Source organism: Trichoderma virens, assembly GCF_000170995.1.
Source record: "Trichoderma virens Gv29-8 chromosome Unknown TRIVIscaffold_80, whole genome shotgun sequence".
Taxonomy (NCBI): domain Eukaryota; kingdom Fungi; phylum Ascomycota; class Sordariomycetes; order Hypocreales; family Hypocreaceae; genus Trichoderma; species Trichoderma virens.
The window spans coordinates 492,791-510,912 of record NW_014013669.1 but is presented as its reverse complement, the minus strand read 5'-3'; the positions used below and the strand labels follow the sequence as shown (position 1 = coordinate 510,912).

The 18,122-nt window shown below is 50.3% G+C and overlaps 5 protein-coding genes across 5 annotated transcripts; 2 read left to right on the top strand and 3 right to left on the bottom strand.

Moving 5' to 3' along the window:
* Nucleotides 1–14: 14 nt before the first annotated feature.
* On the bottom strand, nt 15–2,620 carry TRIVIDRAFT_58670 (glycoside hydrolase family 3 protein; the record flags this gene model as incomplete). The annotated part of the gene is made up of 6 exons (XM_014099107.1): nt 15–1,028; nt 1,099–1,434; nt 1,487–1,795; nt 1,858–1,930; nt 1,988–2,231; nt 2,284–2,620. 6 exons carry the CDS (start codon nt 2,618–2,620, stop codon nt 15–17), a joined length of 2,313 nt encoding a protein of 770 aa, XP_013954582.1.
* Nucleotides 2,621–4,199: 1,579 nt separating this feature from the next.
* On the top strand, nt 4,200–5,370 carry TRIVIDRAFT_48367 (uncharacterized protein; the record flags this gene model as incomplete). The annotated part of the gene is made up of 2 exons (XM_014099106.1): nt 4,200–4,359; nt 4,436–5,370. The coding sequence occupies 2 exons, from the start codon at nt 4,200–4,202 to the stop codon at nt 5,368–5,370; spliced, it is 1,095 nt and encodes a 364-aa protein (XP_013954581.1).
* A 1,989-nt stretch (nt 5,371–7,359) lies between these two features.
* Nucleotides 7,360–10,423, top strand: TRIVIDRAFT_90038 (uncharacterized protein; the record flags this gene model as incomplete). The annotated part of the gene is made up of 3 exons (XM_014099105.1): nt 7,360–7,674; nt 7,742–9,570; nt 9,621–10,423. 2 exons carry the CDS (start codon nt 7,872–7,874, stop codon nt 9,713–9,715), a joined length of 1,794 nt encoding a protein of 597 aa, XP_013954580.1.
* Nucleotides 10,424–10,785: 362 nt separating this feature from the next.
* On the bottom strand, nt 10,786–13,254 carry TRIVIDRAFT_48782 (uncharacterized protein; the record flags this gene model as incomplete). The annotated part of the gene is made up of 5 exons (XM_014099104.1): nt 10,786–11,115; nt 11,220–12,253; nt 12,329–12,895; nt 12,980–13,098; nt 13,190–13,254. The coding sequence occupies 5 exons, from the start codon at nt 13,252–13,254 to the stop codon at nt 10,786–10,788; spliced, it is 2,115 nt and encodes a 704-aa protein (XP_013954579.1).
* A 713-nt stretch (nt 13,255–13,967) lies between these two features.
* Nucleotides 13,968–17,387, bottom strand: TRIVIDRAFT_209722 (uncharacterized protein; the record flags this gene model as incomplete). Its single annotated transcript, XM_014099103.1, has 3 exons — nt 13,968–14,291; nt 14,348–16,856; nt 17,134–17,387. The coding sequence occupies 3 exons, from the start codon at nt 17,139–17,141 to the stop codon at nt 14,274–14,276; spliced, it is 2,535 nt and encodes an 844-aa protein (XP_013954578.1).
* Nucleotides 17,388–18,122: the final 735 nt, after the last annotated feature.

Here is an 18,122-nt window from a genome sequence, read left to right as displayed (position 1 = left end):
AATCTAACTTGACTTCACGAAACGGTGACTGTTACATTGCCTTGGAAGTTCTCACTTGAGTTCCCTACAAGCACAGTGAACTCTCCAGGCTCAACCACGTACTGCATCTTGCGGTTCCATAGACCCCAATCCTCCACTGCAAGGTCAATCTTGACTGTTGTAGACTTGCCAGCCTTGACAGTGACCTTTTTGAAGCCCTTGAGCTGGTATCGTGGCACATCCACAGACGCAAGCACATCCTTGACGTAAAGCTGAACAACCTCTGCACCATCTCGTTGTGATGTGTTTGTAACCTTCACAGAAACAGTTACAGTATCAGATGCAGACACTCGAGATTTTGAAACGGAAATATCAGAGAACTTGAATTGGCTGTACGACAAGCCATATCCAAATTCGTAGAGAGCAGTGGGATTCTCTAGAACATATGTACTGCCAAAGACGATTGTGCCGTTGTCATACACATGGCCGGGATTGGGGTACGACCGCGCAGAGTTGAGGTAATCGTAGTAGATGGGCAGAGTTCCAACATCATACGGGAAGCTCACAGAGAGTTTTCCTGAAGGATTGACGTTGCCATATAGAACGTCCGCAAGAGCATAACCGCCTTGCTCGGACTGGTAGAATTGTTGAACAAGTGCTGATGCCTCCTCCGATATCCACGGTTCGGTAATGGGCTTTCCAGAGCTGTAGACAACGATGGTAGGCTTTCCAGTCTCGGTGATGGCCTTGACCAAGCGAGGCATGGCACCAACGAGGTTCAGGTTGCTGACGTCAATATGCTCACCAGTAGTCGCATTAAAGCCACTCCAAAGCTCATTCTGGTCGCGAGACCAGGTTCCAACAACGACGATGGCGACATCCGATGCTTCGGCGGCTGCAATAGCCTCGTCAAATCCAGATTCGTCGTTAGACCAGCGTTCACAACCCTTGGCATACGTGACTTTGCCTTTGCTGACAGAATTGATGCCATCGAGGGGAGTGACGCCTCGGGTCATTGCAGTGTGAATTACATAGTCTCCATACTGGACATTTTCACGCGTCAGCAAATTGTTCTGAGCCATCCTGAAATCTCAATACTATTGTTGTACTCACGTTGACATAGCCATGAGCCATGGGACCAATTACAGCGACATTGGCATCCTTCTTCAAGGGCAGGACATTTCCGTGGTTCTCAAGGAGCACAATGCTCTCCGAATCAAGTTGTCGGGCTATTTGTTTGTGTTCTTTGGTGTTGATGTACTTGAAGATGTCTTTGTCGGAAACTCCGGTGAAAGGCTTCTCAAAGAGTCCCAGGGTAAACTTCGCGCGAAGCACACGAGAAACGGCGGTATCCAAGACGTTCTCACTTAGTTTGCCGGACTCAATCAGTTCAGGGATAGATTCGAAGCTAAAATATCCACCACCCATCTCGACATCGTTGCCAGCAGGCAGGGCCTATAATCATTAGTTTTTTCTACTTTTTGAAGAAACATAACTTCTACCATACCTCTAGAGTGATGCAGTCATTGTCCTTAATTTCACAGACATAAAATGCATTGGCAAGGCGAGCAGTGCCACCAGCGTCGGAAATGACGAAGTATTTATATCCCCATTCTCCTCGAAGGATATCAGTAAGGACTTCCGAGTTTGAAACCATTGGAACGCCGTCGTATGAATTGTAAGATGACATGATAGAAGTGGCGCCGCTGTCGATGATGGCTCTCTTAAATGATGGGAGGTAGAGAGACCGTAGCTCCCGTTCACCGCCGTGTACTGGAGAAGTATTGATGCCCTGCTCCGGCGATGCAAAAGCAGCCTTTCGTAAAGAAACCACAATTAGCTGACTTGCTCCAGGGCTATTGAGAGAGTTTAACTTACAAAATGCTTGATTGTTGCCGAAACACCTTTTTCCTGAAGTCCTTTGGCAAAGCTGTATGCCATCTCTCCAGTTCTAGCAAACAGTGTTAATACACAGCCCAAATGGGATTCCTTGGGTAAGTAGGCCTACAGATAAGGGTCCTCGCTGAAACATTCCTCCACTCGGCCATATCTCAACTCTCGAGCAAGATCAGCTAGTGGAGCGAAAAGTTGATTGACTCCGAGGGCCAGACTCTCCGTCGCAATGGCCCTTGCCATCTCTTCTACGAGTTCGGGGTTGAATGAGCACGCCATACCAATGGGAGAGTTGAAAATAGTGGCATTCAATCCCAAAAATCCGTGAAGGCCTTCGCTCTGGACAAAAGCCGGAATGCCTGAATGGCGTTAATAAAGCTGATCAGGAAATCCCAACATGGTAAGTCTGACCTAATTCTGTTTCCTTGGCCAGATAATCTTGTGCCAATTGGGCAGCCTTTTTAACTGTGGTCATGTTGGTATAATAACCCGTCCAGACTGAATTGGCTCGGTATTCCATATTCCACTCGAGACCCGTTTTGTTGAACGTGCCGTATGTGAGATCGAGATAGTTGGACATGTCGCCTTGAATCAATTGAGCCATCTTTTCCTTGACAGACATGCGTTTGAGCAGATCCGATACTCTGTCGTCAACGGAAGCGTGGGGGTTCTTGTACAATGGGTGATTTGCTGTGGCCTGCCCGACGGCCGCCAGGGCCGCAGTACAGATACATATGGACGATTTCATTGTGAAAGTAAGAAGCAAAGATGCCGTCAGTCGGGGGAGTAAGCATTGAGCCCATGCGTTGAACCTCGTGGGTTCAAGCGCAAGCTATTTATCATCATCTTTGGTTCACGGGTAATGTTATTCATCGAAGTCCCGGTGATTAGATCAGTTCAAGTCTAGGCATGAATCTGCAGTTCATCGTACATAAGTGCTGTCATTTATCCGGAGGGGTTGGCCATTGTCGGACTTTCCGTGATGGGGCTATATGCTATTTTTCGTAACATCTGCACAGTTGCAAGCGATCCTTCAGCACCTGGCCCTTGTGGTTAGCTCACAGTCGTGATTTCAGGCGAATCATATTCTCTTGTTCTCATCGACCGAACAAATCTCGCCAAGAGGAATCTGAGGGGAATGGCATGTTCTCAAAGGTGCCGGAGCAGCGTTAACCAATGTAGTCGAACATTGTAACGGAAGAACGACACCCGTGTTGTTTATACGAGGTTAGTTCCTCGCCGGTCTCTGTATCCGGCGCTCTATTCGCATTGCTGGCAGAGTTAGGAGTGCCCTCTTTAGCCATATAAAGAATCCCCAATTCACATCCATGACGATGCATTAGTTCCATCTGGTTGCCGAAGAACCACATTGTTGGTAGTACAATACCTGCGTACCCTGGAGTGGTCAGAATGCGCTGATTGGCGCGCGTATTCTCTCAAGCTGCCTCTTTTATGGACCTTAATTAACCTTCTATCTGGACAATAATTCAACTGCTGCAGGATATAATATGACACACTCTTATGAATGAATGATTATATCGCCTGGAAGAGGAGATCAGTATGCAGTCTAGCGACAAACTATATATGTTGTTTAGGCTAGAATGCTACCTCAAAAAGCCATCTAACTCGTCATAAATCAAGGCAGCCACTCTGCCCCACAAAGTAACTGACCGAGAAAGTCTATAAACTCATGTACTATAGAGGCCTGGGTAAGATCTCTGGCAGCTCCATATACAAGCTGCTATTCTATACCACCTATCAAAGGCCGGTGCTGGCTGGCAACAGAGGAAATGCGAATCGGACTTGAATTTGCCCGGCTTACAGAGTTAGATATCGCTCACCAAAGTTTGTGGCCCTAAATCATGATTCATATTAAATTCAGTCATAGATTTAGAATAAAAATCGTCGAGAGCTGGCTACAAATGTAAGAAAACAGCACAAGGTGACGGTGTCTTGCAGCCATGCACTATCTGCCATATCTCGATGCTCGGCTCGAAAGCGCCATACTGTATGAGGTTCGTAAACCAACGGTCATTGCAAGGGACTAGATGAAAAATACCTCGCATGCACGCTAAGGTCATATGCGCAAATAGGTATACCATATCCGTTATGCTACGACGCCACAGTGCACCGGTTCTCTCGTAAAGCGTTATGCTCTAGTTTCCCGGATGCAATTTATATAAATAGCCAACCACCCCAAAGGATCATGTCGGAGCCTAGAAACAGCAAGAATATTTGCAAGTTGACACAGCCGTTCTTTTCTGTGAATCCAATTGACGACCATCAACAATTATCAATCTACGAACTGTTTGCCGACAAAGCTGAACATGGTGGGTGGAGAGTGCTCATCACAAGCTAACAACACTGGTAAGCCGCGCTCGAGGCAGAGAACTCACAAGCCGGCTCCAGCCCTCGACGTGCCAGACATTGAAGAAAACGCGCCCGAGAGGAAACGCATTCTTAATGTGCTAGCACAGCGCAGATACAGTCAGTGATGCCTTGCCCATTATAACACTGACGGCGACACCCCCAGCTTGAATATGTTGCTTACCCGTGAGTGTAGGAGAGAAGAAGCGCCTGCGACGACAAAACGAGAGGAACAAAGAAAAGGGCCAAGAAATCAAAGAGACTAGCAATATCACAGGCGAAGCTCAGGACAATAATGACAGAGAAATCGACGCTGAATTCATTTCAACTTCTGGCCAGTCTCAAGGTACTAGTGGCCTGAATGAGATTGACTTCAGCTTGGCGGGATGGACTACGACCATGTTCAACAACAACATTAGCGGCAATGCGTCGATGCCATTGTTACTTACAGATACATCAATTTTTTCGGACTTTTCATCTACATCAATAACAGAGGAAAGCTCTGGAGAGGAAGGTCTCGTTTTCAGCAACAGCGAAAGCCTAGATGGGAATTTGACCGACATATTACCACCAACTTGGGACAGCTCGTCTCCGTCGTCGTCGTCGGATGGTAGCTTTGCCGACAGCTATCTCTTACCTGTTCACGAACTTACACTTCTGCGGGCCGTCATGAGAATAGCAGAGCGCATTGGCTGCCGCCAATCATTGTGGAATCTGGAAGCCGTCTCTCCATTCTCCCAAGGAACCGCCACGCCGAGTGAACAGCTCCCCTTTGCATGGAAGCCCACGGCCTCTCAGCTTCTGGTGCCGCATCATCCGCTGTTGGATTTTTTGCCGTGGCCAGGAGTTCGTGACAGGGTGATTAACATATTCTCGATGCCCGATGAGATGCGGCCCCCCAACGCGACTGGCCCGCTTGCCTTGGTCAATTTTGCGTATGACATTGAGGATAACTCAGAGGGTGTGCGCATCTATGGCGGCGATCCGTATGATCCGAATAGCTGGGAAGTGGGACAGGTGTTATTTGAACGATGGTGGTTTATCTTTGACCGAGATGTCATTGAGAATAGCAATCGCTGGCGCCGACTGAGAGGAGCACCGCCGCTGGCATTGAAAGGGATGCCATCTTGAGGGGGTGCAATCTATCAAGCTGGATCCGGACTTGAAGCGCCACCTGTTCTCCACTCTCTTGTTCAAACGATGAATTTGAGAGAGTTTCGGGTCTATACCTTTGGTGAGGCATATGACAGCTCACTCGGCGTAAGACCAAGAAGGATGATCAGCCCGTTTAGGCCTGTTGCAGAAGCAGAGGTCCGAAGCCAATTCTAGCTGGTATTACCTGCCAGCGCTTTGTGATATATCTTCGTACTATAGAAGACGGCAGACGAGCGGGTGCCTGCATCAGGTATTAGGCGGACAACGAAGCGGGCGTGAAGTCGGACAAGTGCAGAGTATCCGTACAACAGGAATGGGATCCATGCCGAGATATATCTCCGCAACCCCACGTGGAGTCTCTACCAGATCCCGAACTCAGATGTTATACTAGCATTATCAGTATTATCAGTACTAGCAGTGAAGTGGCCTGTTCGGTGAATTCTGTCGGTGGGTTTCGGGGTTGCATCGAGGATTACACCGCTGTTGGCTTACACGGACCGTCGCCGGCATGGCTGATTGCCAGCAAGCTACTCCGTACCAAGCTATGGAATGCTTTCCTAGGCAAGACAAACTACCTAGGTTTTACAGAGTAGTGCAAATAATTCACCGAGGTACGACAAGTATTAGGGAGCGGGCTGTTGTGTATGCGGTGTAAGAGACCAAACAGGGCAGACTATGCGAGATGGCTGTCACAGTGCTTATAGAGGTATCTGTAGAACTGTACGTGTATGTTGCACTGCACCCATTTTGACTTTTATGGCTGCGGGAAGCTCCAATATACTACCTAGGTCTTGCTTGATTCAGCCTTAAGTCTGACGGCTCAACCATCGATTTCGTCATTGGCAGCGCAAGTAAAGCAGATGATCTGGCTTTTGTAGATTTCGAAAGCAAATATGAACGCATCTCAGCACGTTGCAATGAGGGTGACGATACCCAGTATCGGAGCACAGTGTGCGATTCATACGGAGTCATAGGTAGGATGGAGTGCGGTGAGATCCTGTCAGACGGAAGCAAGTACAGCGGATGTACCGGGTACCTCCACCTGCGACTTTTATGACAGCGGGGGAGGGGTGCTCAACAAATTATGTGCCTGCCTATGGATGAATCACATGGAAACACCTGGATTGGCATCAATAGATCCCTAGTCAGTAGATGGACGTGTTGATTGGGGAAATCTCTACCAATAATGGCCATCTGTTTACCGCTCCATAATTGCTTTTAATTAGAGGTTGGTTTTTTTATTTTAGTGATTGCTGTTGTTGTTGTTGCAGTTTGCGGGTACATAATGCCATCAAGTAATCAATCGGCCGCCCATCGCGGGACTCGGAGATATTCCCCAAGAGGAAGCACAAGACAGCTTCGTCATGGATGGTCAGCAAAAATCCCTTGAGACACTGACTCTGTGTTTGCATCTTTCCCTCTTACAAGCAGCTGCAGTTGCGGCTGCAGATACTCGTCACCTACTTGTACTGTACAGCATTAGAACTGCCCGTCCATATTAACTATACGAGTACGAGTACAGACTGATCCTTGCGCTACATTAGCACATCTTACATGCGCAACAGGCCTGCGTCTTCAATCCCGGCCACCATCAGCAAGTCCTTGCCCTGTAGATCCTTCTCGAATTTCCGTGCAACAGTGAGGTCTTTTCCTTATGCTACTACTATAATTCCGCTGTAAAACGGCCTGCATCTGGTCAATACCGCTGCATGCCCAGGCGGTTCTACTACCTAAGGTACCTAGTAGTATCTACAAGCGGAGACCCTGCGAGTACCGCACAGGTACCCAGTACTTCACCATTCCTAACTCGGCGGGCGGTGACCCGCAATTGGCCCAATCACAGCCCCTCCATAATTCGGAGAGCGGCCCATGGTCGCATCTGTCATTCATTGTTCCGCATACAAATTTCGGCCATCTTCGTCGACGCCGTTTTACTTTAATTTGTGCTCCCCCTCTTAGTTTTCACCTCTTCTTCCTGCTGTATCCAATATAGCTCTTGATCCTCTCCTCTGCTCCCTCTGATCTCCTCCTTGCCTCTCATCCCTACCTCTTGGCCCTCTCTTGCGAGAATCGCCCGAATCCATCTCGACAGATTTGCGACCCGCACTCGGCGGACTGTCGGCGCCGTTGGTTGAGTTTAGTCTGGCTTGTGAATAATTGTTTCGACAGCTGTCGGTTCGACTTTGCCGCTCTTTTGCAGCATATCTAGTCGAAGCGGCGCACCAAATCGCTTCAATTCATTCATTAATTCTCGCCCTTTGGCGGTCTCTCTTGTCTGTGGTGGGTTGATCCGTGTGGCCGACCTCCAGTCTGACTCTTTCCTTGCTGACCCTTCGCCCTCCGATAGCAATAGGAACCTCCGGCGCATGAGCAATTAACTTGACTCTTTGCCATTCGCATCTCCAATCGCATTGTCGTCCCTTGACCTTTCCTGCTGATCCCGTTAACATTGCCTTACTCCTTGCTACTCGCCCAACATGCATATCAAGGATTTGGTCTCCGAGACGGAGAAGACGAAGGCCCCGTCCTTCTCCTTCGAGTACTTCCCACCCAAGACCGCTCAGGGTGTTCAGAATCTGTACGATCGCATGGACCGCATGGACAGCTTTGGACCCAAGTTCATCGACATCACATGGGGAGCCGGTGGCAATATTGCAGAGCTGACCTGTGAGATGGTTGTTCAGGCTCAGGCCGTCTACGGCCTTGAGACCTGCATGCACCTTACATGCACTGACATGGGACTCGACAAGGTCAATGATGCCCTGCAGAAGGCGTACAAGGCAGGATGCACCAACATTCTTGCCCTTCGTGGCGACCCTCCCCGTGACCAGGAGTCGTGGACTGCTGCAGATGGAAACTTCCGGTACGCTCGCGATCTGGTCAAGCACATTCGTGACACATATGGCGACCACTTTGACATTGGTGTTGCTGGCTATCCTGAGGGCTGCGACGACAACAAGGACGAAGAATCGCTGCTTGACCATCTCAAGGAGAAAGTAGACATGGGAGCTGGTTTTATCGTCACTCAAATGTTCTACGATGCTGACAACTTTATCCGATGGGTTGGCAAGGTCCGCGAACGAGGTATCACCGTTCCCATCTTGCCTGGAATCATGCCCATTGCCACCTATGCCAGTTTCCTTCGTCGTGCCAAACACATGCAGTGCAGAGTCCCTCCAGAGTGGATGACCTTGCTCGAGCCAGTCAAGAATGACGATGTGGCCGTGCGTGAAATTGGTAAGACTTTGGTTGCCGAATTGTGCAGGAAGCTCCTTGCCAATGGCATTCACCATCTTCATTTCTACACCATGAACCTTGCTCAGGCCACTCGCATGGTCCTCGATGAGCTTAACTGGACCCCTTCGCCCGAAAATCCCCTCAAACAGGCCCTTCCCTGGAAGCAGTCTAAAGGCTTTGGCCGACGCGACGAGGACGTGCGTCCCATTTTCTGGCGCAACCGTAATAAGTCCTATGTTCTTCGTACCCAGGACTGGGACGAGTTCCCCAACGGTCGATGGGGTGATTCTCGCTCTCCGGCTTTCGGAGAGCTCGATGCCTACGGCATTGGCTTGACTGGTACCAACGAGCAAAACCGCAAGAAATGGGGCGAGCCCACGTCGCTCCAGGACATTGCCAATACATTTGTCAAGTACCTTGAGAAGAAGATCGAAACTCTGCCTTGGAGCGAGTCAGCCCTTGCCGCCGAAGCTGATCCCATCAAGGATGACCTTGTGGCTCTCAACAAGCGAGGTCTTCTCACCATCAACTCGCAACCTGCAGTTGATGGTGCCAAGTCCAACCACCCTGTTCACGGCTGGGGACCTTCAAACGGCTACGTCTACCAAAAGGCTTACTTGGAGTTGCTGATGCCACCTTACCTCTTGGAGGAGATGATTAGCCGCCTTGACGACTTCCCTAATCTGACCTACTATGCTGTTACCAAGGATGGTGGGCTCAAGTCCAATGCCCCTTCAGACGCCCCCAATGCCGTCACCTGGGGAGTCTTCCCAGGCAAGGAGATTGTGCAGCCCACCATTGTTGAGTCCGTCAGCTTTCTGGCCTGGAGAGATGAGGCCTTCCGACTGGGTATCGACTGGGCCAAGTGCTATGATGCCGACTCTCCTAGCCGTGCGCTAATTGAGGGAATCATGAATGGATGGTATCTCGTTAACATTGGTAAGTCTCTACACACTTGGTTTCTTTTCCAGTAGACTAACGGTATCTAGTGAACAATGATTTCCGTGAAAACAGCACCATTTTCGGATTCCTCGAAGGGCTTGAGGTCAAGGATCTCGCCGTCCCCGTCGCTGGCACAGCTTAATTCGGCTTGACATAGTTCTCCAAGGGGTTGAAAGCCTTGCGGATTGGACAATCCGCAATTTTGGGTATTGCTTTCTCTTTCCCGACTATGACTTTAATTACCCTCCCTATTCTTCTTCCTTTTCCATTCATAGTTTATTTCTTCGTTTTGTTTTTGGCACAGATGACAAAAAGCGGCTTTTTTTTTTGCACAGAGGCGGAGTCGGTGTCTTTTTCAACAAAAAGCTACACCGGCGGCAAAATCATGACAACGGGGTTCTATTTTTACCCGGGGCGGTGGGCGCAACGGGACGGAACGAAACATCTGGGTTAAATGGTCGAATTTCGATCCATTGGGCATTTGCTGGTTTCACGACACACAAAGGTGAAAGAAAAAAGAAAAAATTGGGCACAGAAATTGGCATGGAGCCCCGGTTCTACTTTGGAATTGCATATATTATATCTCAACGATACCCCCGCCTGCGGACATGTTTATTTGGTTTTTTTTATGGTTTTATGAGTAGTAGAGATAGAGACTGGCATGAGAGGAGAGGAGTGTTGGGGAAGCAGAGGCAGAGAGAGAGAGGAGCATTAGAGAAATTGGGATGATGGCGAAAAGAAAATCATGTGTGGAGTGGCATGATAGGATATACATGCTAGCATGTATATCTATATAAGTATGTACTATAATTATGAGTATATACCTATATACTACCTATATCCTAATCCTAATGCATTGTGTTGTAACCCCATCTCCCTGTCTATCTATCTTCATATGGAGGATAGAATAGGGCTGAATGAATATCCTTAGTCACGGCATGGCCTATTCAGATTGCTTGCCTCTTCTAGACAAAAGCCCTTTATCAAGAATTTTGCAGACAAGAATTTCTCTGTAGTTCTTTATGCCGTCTAATTACACTGGTGGCTTAGTTCCTTACAAGTACTACTAATGGTCCTTCGTCCATGATATTGTATCCATTTTCGTATATCTTGCGTCGAATCTATGCCATATTCGCGCTAACCTATAAACACTATCCCTTGCCATGCCTTCTCTCTTCCTCACTTCGTCTCCATACCGTTTCATTCCCCCCATCATTCAACCCAACCCTCCTCATCACCGACATCATAGTCCATGTCTACCTGTCGCTCCCGCATATGCTCTTCCGGCGAGCCAGCGTCCGCATTCCCCTCATCGTCATTCAATCCCGCCATTGCATCGCCATCTTCAGCATCCTCATTCTTTTTGGAGGATCCAACGGGTGGTAACGGGGTGTTGATCCAGGAGAGTTCGAGAGTGCCACTAACGCCAGGTAGTTCTTTGCCATTCAGGCTGTAATAAAATCTCTCAGCTGTCTTACGATCTTGGAAAGATACGTATGTGACAGAAGCAGTGGTTTCTACAGATTCGAATTCACCCAGGTTCTATAAGAAGAATACGAGTTAGTCGGGCTTCTTTTATGTCATTTTCTGCAGACAAGTCGCAGAAAAGCATTTTGCTCCAAGGGGAACGAATCAAGTTCACTTACCAAGAGGAAGTGTCGAAGAGCCTCATCCTTATCAGCGGGAGTAAAGTCAACGCCGGCAACGGCCAGCTTCCTTGGTCGATTATCCAGCGAGTACTGAGCGTACGCAGCATGTCTTCCCGCCTGACCTCTAAACGAGCCACGGCCTCGAGGTGCAAAACCTCGGTCGCTACCCCGTCCACCGCGCCCTCTATATCCTCGACCTCGCGAACTGTAGCCACTCCCATCTTCTGCCGCATCAGGGTCAATGCCGAGAATCTTGGCCTCCTGCTCCAATGCTGCCAACTGAGCACGTAACATATCCGTTGATGATGAAGACCCCGTAGCTTTAGCATCTGTCGTTGCGCCACTCTTTTCTGCCAGTCTCGCTTTCAGTCTCTCGCTTTCTTCTCTGTGCCTTGCCAGTAACTCCTGTTGCTGCTTCTCCAACTCTTGACGCTGTCGTTCTAAATCTGTTCTTTTTGCTTCTCTCTCCTGGTACTGCTTTTGTGCCTCTTCCTGCTTCCGCTGAAATTCTTCCATGTCAATCTCAGCCTCAGGTTCTGTTGGTACGGCAGATCCATCGCCGTTGATTTTAGATAGCACACCGTCTCCATTCCCCGCTGTCGAGGATGGCGCCTTGACACCTTCTTCTTTGTACCAAAAGACCTTGACAAATCGGTTATCAAAAATGACTTTTGGCGATCGATATGCTGCATTCGCTGACGCCCACTTGTCATATTTCACAATTGCCAGGTGCTTGTACGGCTGCATCGAGACGTCGACCACTTCGCCAAATTGTGAAAAGAACACGCGAACCTCATTTTCATCGAAATTTTCCTCGGGGATGTTTTCTACAACGATGGTGCTCTTGGTGCGATCGCTAACGGGACCTTCTGCCGAAAAGGGGGCTCGCGCGCCCCCTTTCTTCCCGCCACGTCCTCCGCGGCCACCACGACCGCTACGACCTCGACCACGACCCATCATGTCCATAGGGAATGAGTAAGGGTTTGCGGCTTGACCTGACATGCCAAGTACAGCATTGTTGGGATCGTATTCTAGAGGGGAGAAACGGGTGTTAGTCTGTATTTACATGTCTCGACTTTTGGTCAGTGAAATCTCGCAATACATACCTTCGACTCCGGAAAACATGGGGGGGACGTAGACGGAAGAGTTCCCATGGTCATACATGCACTGGTTTCCACGAGAACAGTATCCCTTAGTATCAAAGTCTCGACATCGTCCTCTCCGCCGCTGCGAATGTCGTCCACCACCAACGGGAGGCATCTGTGCCATGAATTCTGCCATGCCAGGATAGGGAAGTCCCATAGCCTGCATCTGCATGATGGTTTCAAGAGCACTCTTGGGATCGAAGTGCTTCATGCCTGGCATTGAGTCCACAGACACGTATCCGCCCATAGTAGAGTCGTCCATCCTCCCATGGTTCGAGCCTCGTCTGGGTTGCTTGTATCCCCTGCCATACGCCGGCTGCTGTCCCTCGTAATCCATGTCATCTGGCAGTCCTCGCTTCCTCGAGCCACCTTGGTGCGGCGCAGCACTCTGCACACCCGAAAACGCAGGAAGAGGAGGAGCCGCAGCGCCAATGGCATTGGCGGCAGGCTTCGGGGGCGGTGGAGCACCCGGTCGATAAGACTTGTACGCGATCGCTTGGAAAACATCGTCGAGGAAGGCCTTTGGATCTGTAGCAAAGTGAATCAACGAGTCAGTACGACATCCCCCCATTCGCAACTGGTTTCACCACCACAAGCGCGTCTCGAACGAACCTTCGGTCAAAAAGTCGGGAATCTCAGCTTCGCAAAGCTGTCGCACCGAGTCGGCGTCGCCATCGTGTTTGAGCAGAGCAATGACATAGTCGGCAAGCACATCAGAATCTGCATCGGATCTATACAAGAAAGAAAGGAGAGGTCAGCGCCGGAACAGCAAACCAGGCATCAAGAGGAGCGGCGCGCATCCCCGGTTGCGGGCAGACAAACGTGTTTTCGATGCGCTTGACGATCCATGTCTTTAGCAGTGGCGCATCTTCTTCCGGGAACAGCATGGTTCGGTTTTGGAAGGAAAAAAGGGAACCAAGGAGAAGAAGAAAAAGTAAATGATCAATGAATCATGAAGGATATCATAAATGCGTAATTGGGCTAAATTCGAAGTTGTGCGCAACAAGAAACAAGGATGATTGAGCCAAATGCTCTTCTCTTCCTCTATCCTCACTTCTGATGGCGAAAGGAAAAATAGAGGTTGGAGGTTGGATTCTGATTTGGCACAATAGCAAGGCAAGGCTGCGCCTGACGATGGCCGAGGGAAGGTGCTGCTCAGTGGCTTTTAAAGTGGAGCCCAATATCACTTAGCCTATCTGTCAGCCCAAAAGTTAAGATAGGTACTCCGTAGTTGAGCTCTTGATAGATTAAATTTCGTATTAGCTGGTGTAGAAGCTGCTATAATCCAACATGGAAGTTTCTTGTATCATGATTTTGACTACCATATTATCGACTAGGCAAAGAGTTGACTGATGCCAGATTGTGCCTTGATTTATCTACTCCTGCACTTGTGGTACATCTAGGGCCAGAGAAATTTGCAGCACAATGTTGTTAGAGCTCACCAACTCGCCAAGCTCTCCTGTCAGACAAGCTAACCAACCATGTATGACGGGTTAACTCTTCAAGAAAAGAGATACGACAAGTGTAAGATGAACAATAGATGTCCAAGTCTACGCATTAATCACATTATCATGGATACGTGGAACGGGGTTTTTTTTTTAAGTTCTCATAAATTTCATTCATTCGACTCCATCGGCATAACTACATGCATGAAAGCCGCCAAGTGAGGCGTCCCTTAATTATGACCTCAACCAGCATCCACGAGTATTCCCTTTTTTTTTCAACGGGGTGGTATTTTTTTTTTTCTTTCGTCACTCAACCGTAACCGTCCATCTACCTTCAGATCAGCAGGGCGGCGAGCCCTCTGGGATAGGAGTAGTGGCCCTTAATTTTCGCTAGCAGCTGGCTGACATATTGTGCCCATTTCGACACGAATGGTATTTCTATCGGCAAATAAGGGAGCCGTTTACAGCTTGTCATAGTACTGCAAGATATATTAGCATCACATCTTAGGAGAGACAAGAATGGATCATGACTTACGTTCTCAACACCGGGAACCTCAACCTTGATACCCTTGCGCTTACGCATCTCAGTGACGATGGTACCGACCTTGGAGGTGGCATCGAGGGGAGAGCCACCGGGCAGGACCTGGTAGTGGTCGAAGACGGACTGGGGGAAGGCCTGGCCGGAGGTGGCTTGACGCAGATCAGCGTTGAAACCGAAGGACTCCAAGACGGGCAGGTAGGCCTTGATGTTGAAGAGAGGAGTTCCGGGACGCTGCTCCTCGTTGAAGACGTGACCACGTCTGCGGGTCAGGACACCGTAGACACCACCCATGGCAGACTCAGGGACCTGAATCTCGACCAAGAAGATGGGCTCCTGCAGAGCAGGCTCAGCCAGCAGAGCAGAGGCATACAGGACACGACGAGCAGTGGGAATGATCTGACCACCACCACGGTGGATAGCATCAGCGTGCAGGGTAACATCAAGGATGTTGAAGCGGATAGCACGCATAGGCTCCTCAGCAATGGGACCCTCACGAGAAGCCCACTGGAAACCAGAGACGACGGAGTCCTTGATTTCGTTGAGGTACTGGACGGCCTTGGTCTGGTCAACCAGCAAGTTGGCACCAGTGCCATCGGGACCGAAGGTCCAGATCTTTCGGGCATCGGTGACATCCCAGCCGAAGTCGTCAGCCAGGACACGGGCACGAGCCTTGAAATCGTCACGGGGGGCGATCTTGCCAGCCTCAATGGCACCGGCAAGCTCCTCGTCCATGGGCTCAGCAACCATGTACAGACGGTTGTGCTTGTTGGGGGACTTGGACAGAGCAGTGATGCTGGACTTGGCCTGGACGGTCTCACGGTACTGGACGACAGGGTCGGAGATGATCAGGGGAACACCAGCGTGGTCGTTCTCAAGATCGTTCAAGCAAATCTCGAGATGCAGCTCACCGGCACCGGCAACGACGTGCTCACCGGACTCGGAGGTGGAGATGAGGACGCAAGGGTCGGACTTGGACAGACGCTTGAGACCTTCGACCAGCTTGGGCAGATCCTGGGCGTTCTTGACCTGGACGGAGCGTCGGACGACGGGGGAGACGGAGAACTTCATGACCTTGAGGTTGTGGGCAGTCTCGCTGGTGGTCAGGGTACCAGACTTGAGCAGGAACTGATCGATACCGACCAGACCGACAATGTTACCGGCAGGCATGTCGTCAATGGGCTCGACCTTGCCGCCCATCATGAGAACGGTACGCTGGATAGCCTTGATGAAGAGATCATCCTTCTTGCCGGGCAGGTAGTTGGGGCCCTGGATGCGGACCTTGAGACCGGAGCGGACAACACCGGAGAAGACACGACCGAAGGCGTAGAATCGGCCCTTATCGGAGGTGGGAACCATCTTGGAGACGTACAGCATGAGAGGACCCTTGGGGTCACAGTCACGGATACCAATGGCAGCCTCGTCGTCCATGGGACCCTCGTACAGGGTCTCGACACGGTAGCGCTGGGCAGTGACGGGAGAAGGAAGGTGGAGAATCATCATCTCCAGCAGGGAGTCAGCAGCGGGCAGGAAAGTGCGCATGACGGCCTTGAGCAGCTGCTTGCCCTCCTTCTGTCTGTCCTCGGGGGTCAGGGTGAGCTGGAGCTTCTCGAGCAGGGTGTTGATCTCCTCCTTCTTGAAGTTCATGACGGCAGAGAAGATCTTGAAGATGGGGTCCAGAATGAACTGGTTGAAGGCACGCTCAAGCTGCTTACCCTCGTAGGTGCCAGACTTGGTCCACTTCTTGGTGTGGGGGTTGAAGTAGTTGTCACCCCAGAGACGCTCCATCATCTTGTTCTTGTCAACACCGAACTTCTTGGCGTAACGGACGGCGAACTGGCGGACGGTGAAAGCCCAGCCGTGCAGACCGGAACCGAAAGCGATGGTTCCCTTGTAGGGGTAGACCTGGAGGTCACCCAGAGACTTGTCGAGGTAGGTGGAGATGATGACGTTGACGGACTCGATGGTACGAGAGAAGGACTGGTACAGGTCCTCCTTGGAGATCTGAAGCTCGAGAAGAGCACGGTCGACCTTGTTGATGATGACAACGGGCTTGATGCGCTCACCAAGAGCCTGTCGGAGCACAGTCTCGGTCTGGACGCAGACACCCTCGACGGTGTCGACGACGACAAGGGCACCGTCAGTGACACGGAGAGCAGCAGTGACTTCGGAAGAGAAATCAACGTGACCGGGGGAGTCGATCAGGTTGATCAAGAAATCACGGCCGTCGGTCTTCTGGCCAACAATGTCCTTGATGTCCTCCTCATCCTCGAGCTGACCGTACAGGGAGATGGCAGTGGACTTGATGGTAATACCACGCTCCTGCTCGTCGGCACGAGTATCTGTTGCTCGGGCTTCACCAGCCTTGGCGGTGGAAATGATACCGGCCTTGGCCAACAGAGAGTCGGTCAGGGTGGACTTGCCGTGATCGACGTGGGCAATGACGGACATGTTTCGGACATTGGTGGGCTTGTCCATCAACGCCCGGATCTCGTCGACTGTGAAGCTATCATGGGGAACGCCGCGGTCAGCAACATGGATCTAACAAGGAGCTTAACTCCGAGCAAGGGAAGCTCGCATGGCGACGAGAGAAGTGGCAGTATGTGTGTGGGTTGGGTTGGAAAAAAAATTTCGGCGGCAGCGGCATAGGTGCGAGCCCCTCCAGACAGGACAAGAGGGGATGGCTTCACAACACCAACAGAGGCCATGACGAGAAGCAAGAGGCAAGAGGACGATGATGAAGCTCAGAGTGAACAAGTACAGATGCAACAGAATCAACTTACTTCACCATCTTGGCGGTATTGAGGCTCGGAGCCTGCTAAAAAACTTGAATGTGTTTTTGGTGGTGTAGGAGGAAAAAAGGAAGAAAAGAGCAAAGCGGGGTTGAAGAATTTGACCCCGCGCTTTATGCTCAAGCGAACTAAATGCTGCTACTGCTGCGTAAGCACAAGCTTGTGCCTAGAGGGAGCGAATAGCAAGGGAGACACGAGTTATGTAGAGGAACAGCGAATCGATCACTGCTGCTCTGCAAGAAGTGTCGGGTTTGATGGGGAAGAGAGGAAGAGGGTGGGTTGGGATTTAAGAAGGGGAGGGAAAAAAATATTGGTGCGAGAGCAGATGGGCGCTTGCGACTCACAAGGTTTAGGTGAGGCATGACTAGCACGGGCAGCTTGGGCTGGGCCACCTTGGCGGGCATTTTACTGGACAGCTGTGAATCCACCCGGCGAGAAAAAAAAGGGAAAAAAAAAAGAGGATCAGTGCGCAGCAAGAAAATAATAATAATAATAAAAAGATAAGTATGAAAAAAAAATTGGTCCCCCCCAAGTGCAAAGCTATCGGCTGCGGTTGAATTTTTCTCTTGCGTCTGGTGGGGAGACGAGGCACGAGGTGGTACATGCTATGGCACGATTGGAGTATCTGAAGTGGGCACAGCAACAAGCGGCATCGATGAATCCAGCGCCGAAACAAGCTCAGCGTCATTGCCCACGCCAGAACTGCTCCATCAGGGCTAGGGCCACAGCTGCGAGGGGCGCCGCTAGGCTTCTAAGAGCTGTTTGTCAAGCAGGAAAAGCAGCCCGTTATTTGCAAAAATTGGAAAAATTCAAAGCTCAGAGTGGAGGGCAGAAGCCCTCACGGTGATACGACCTAAAGCCCGTCGTTCGATGGCCTGGCTGGAAGCGGAAGCTGAGAGGCCCAGCGGCTTATCAAGAGTACCTACTTGCTACCCAGGGATACGAGCACCTTGCCCGAGTGCTGGTACATGCATTGTGCA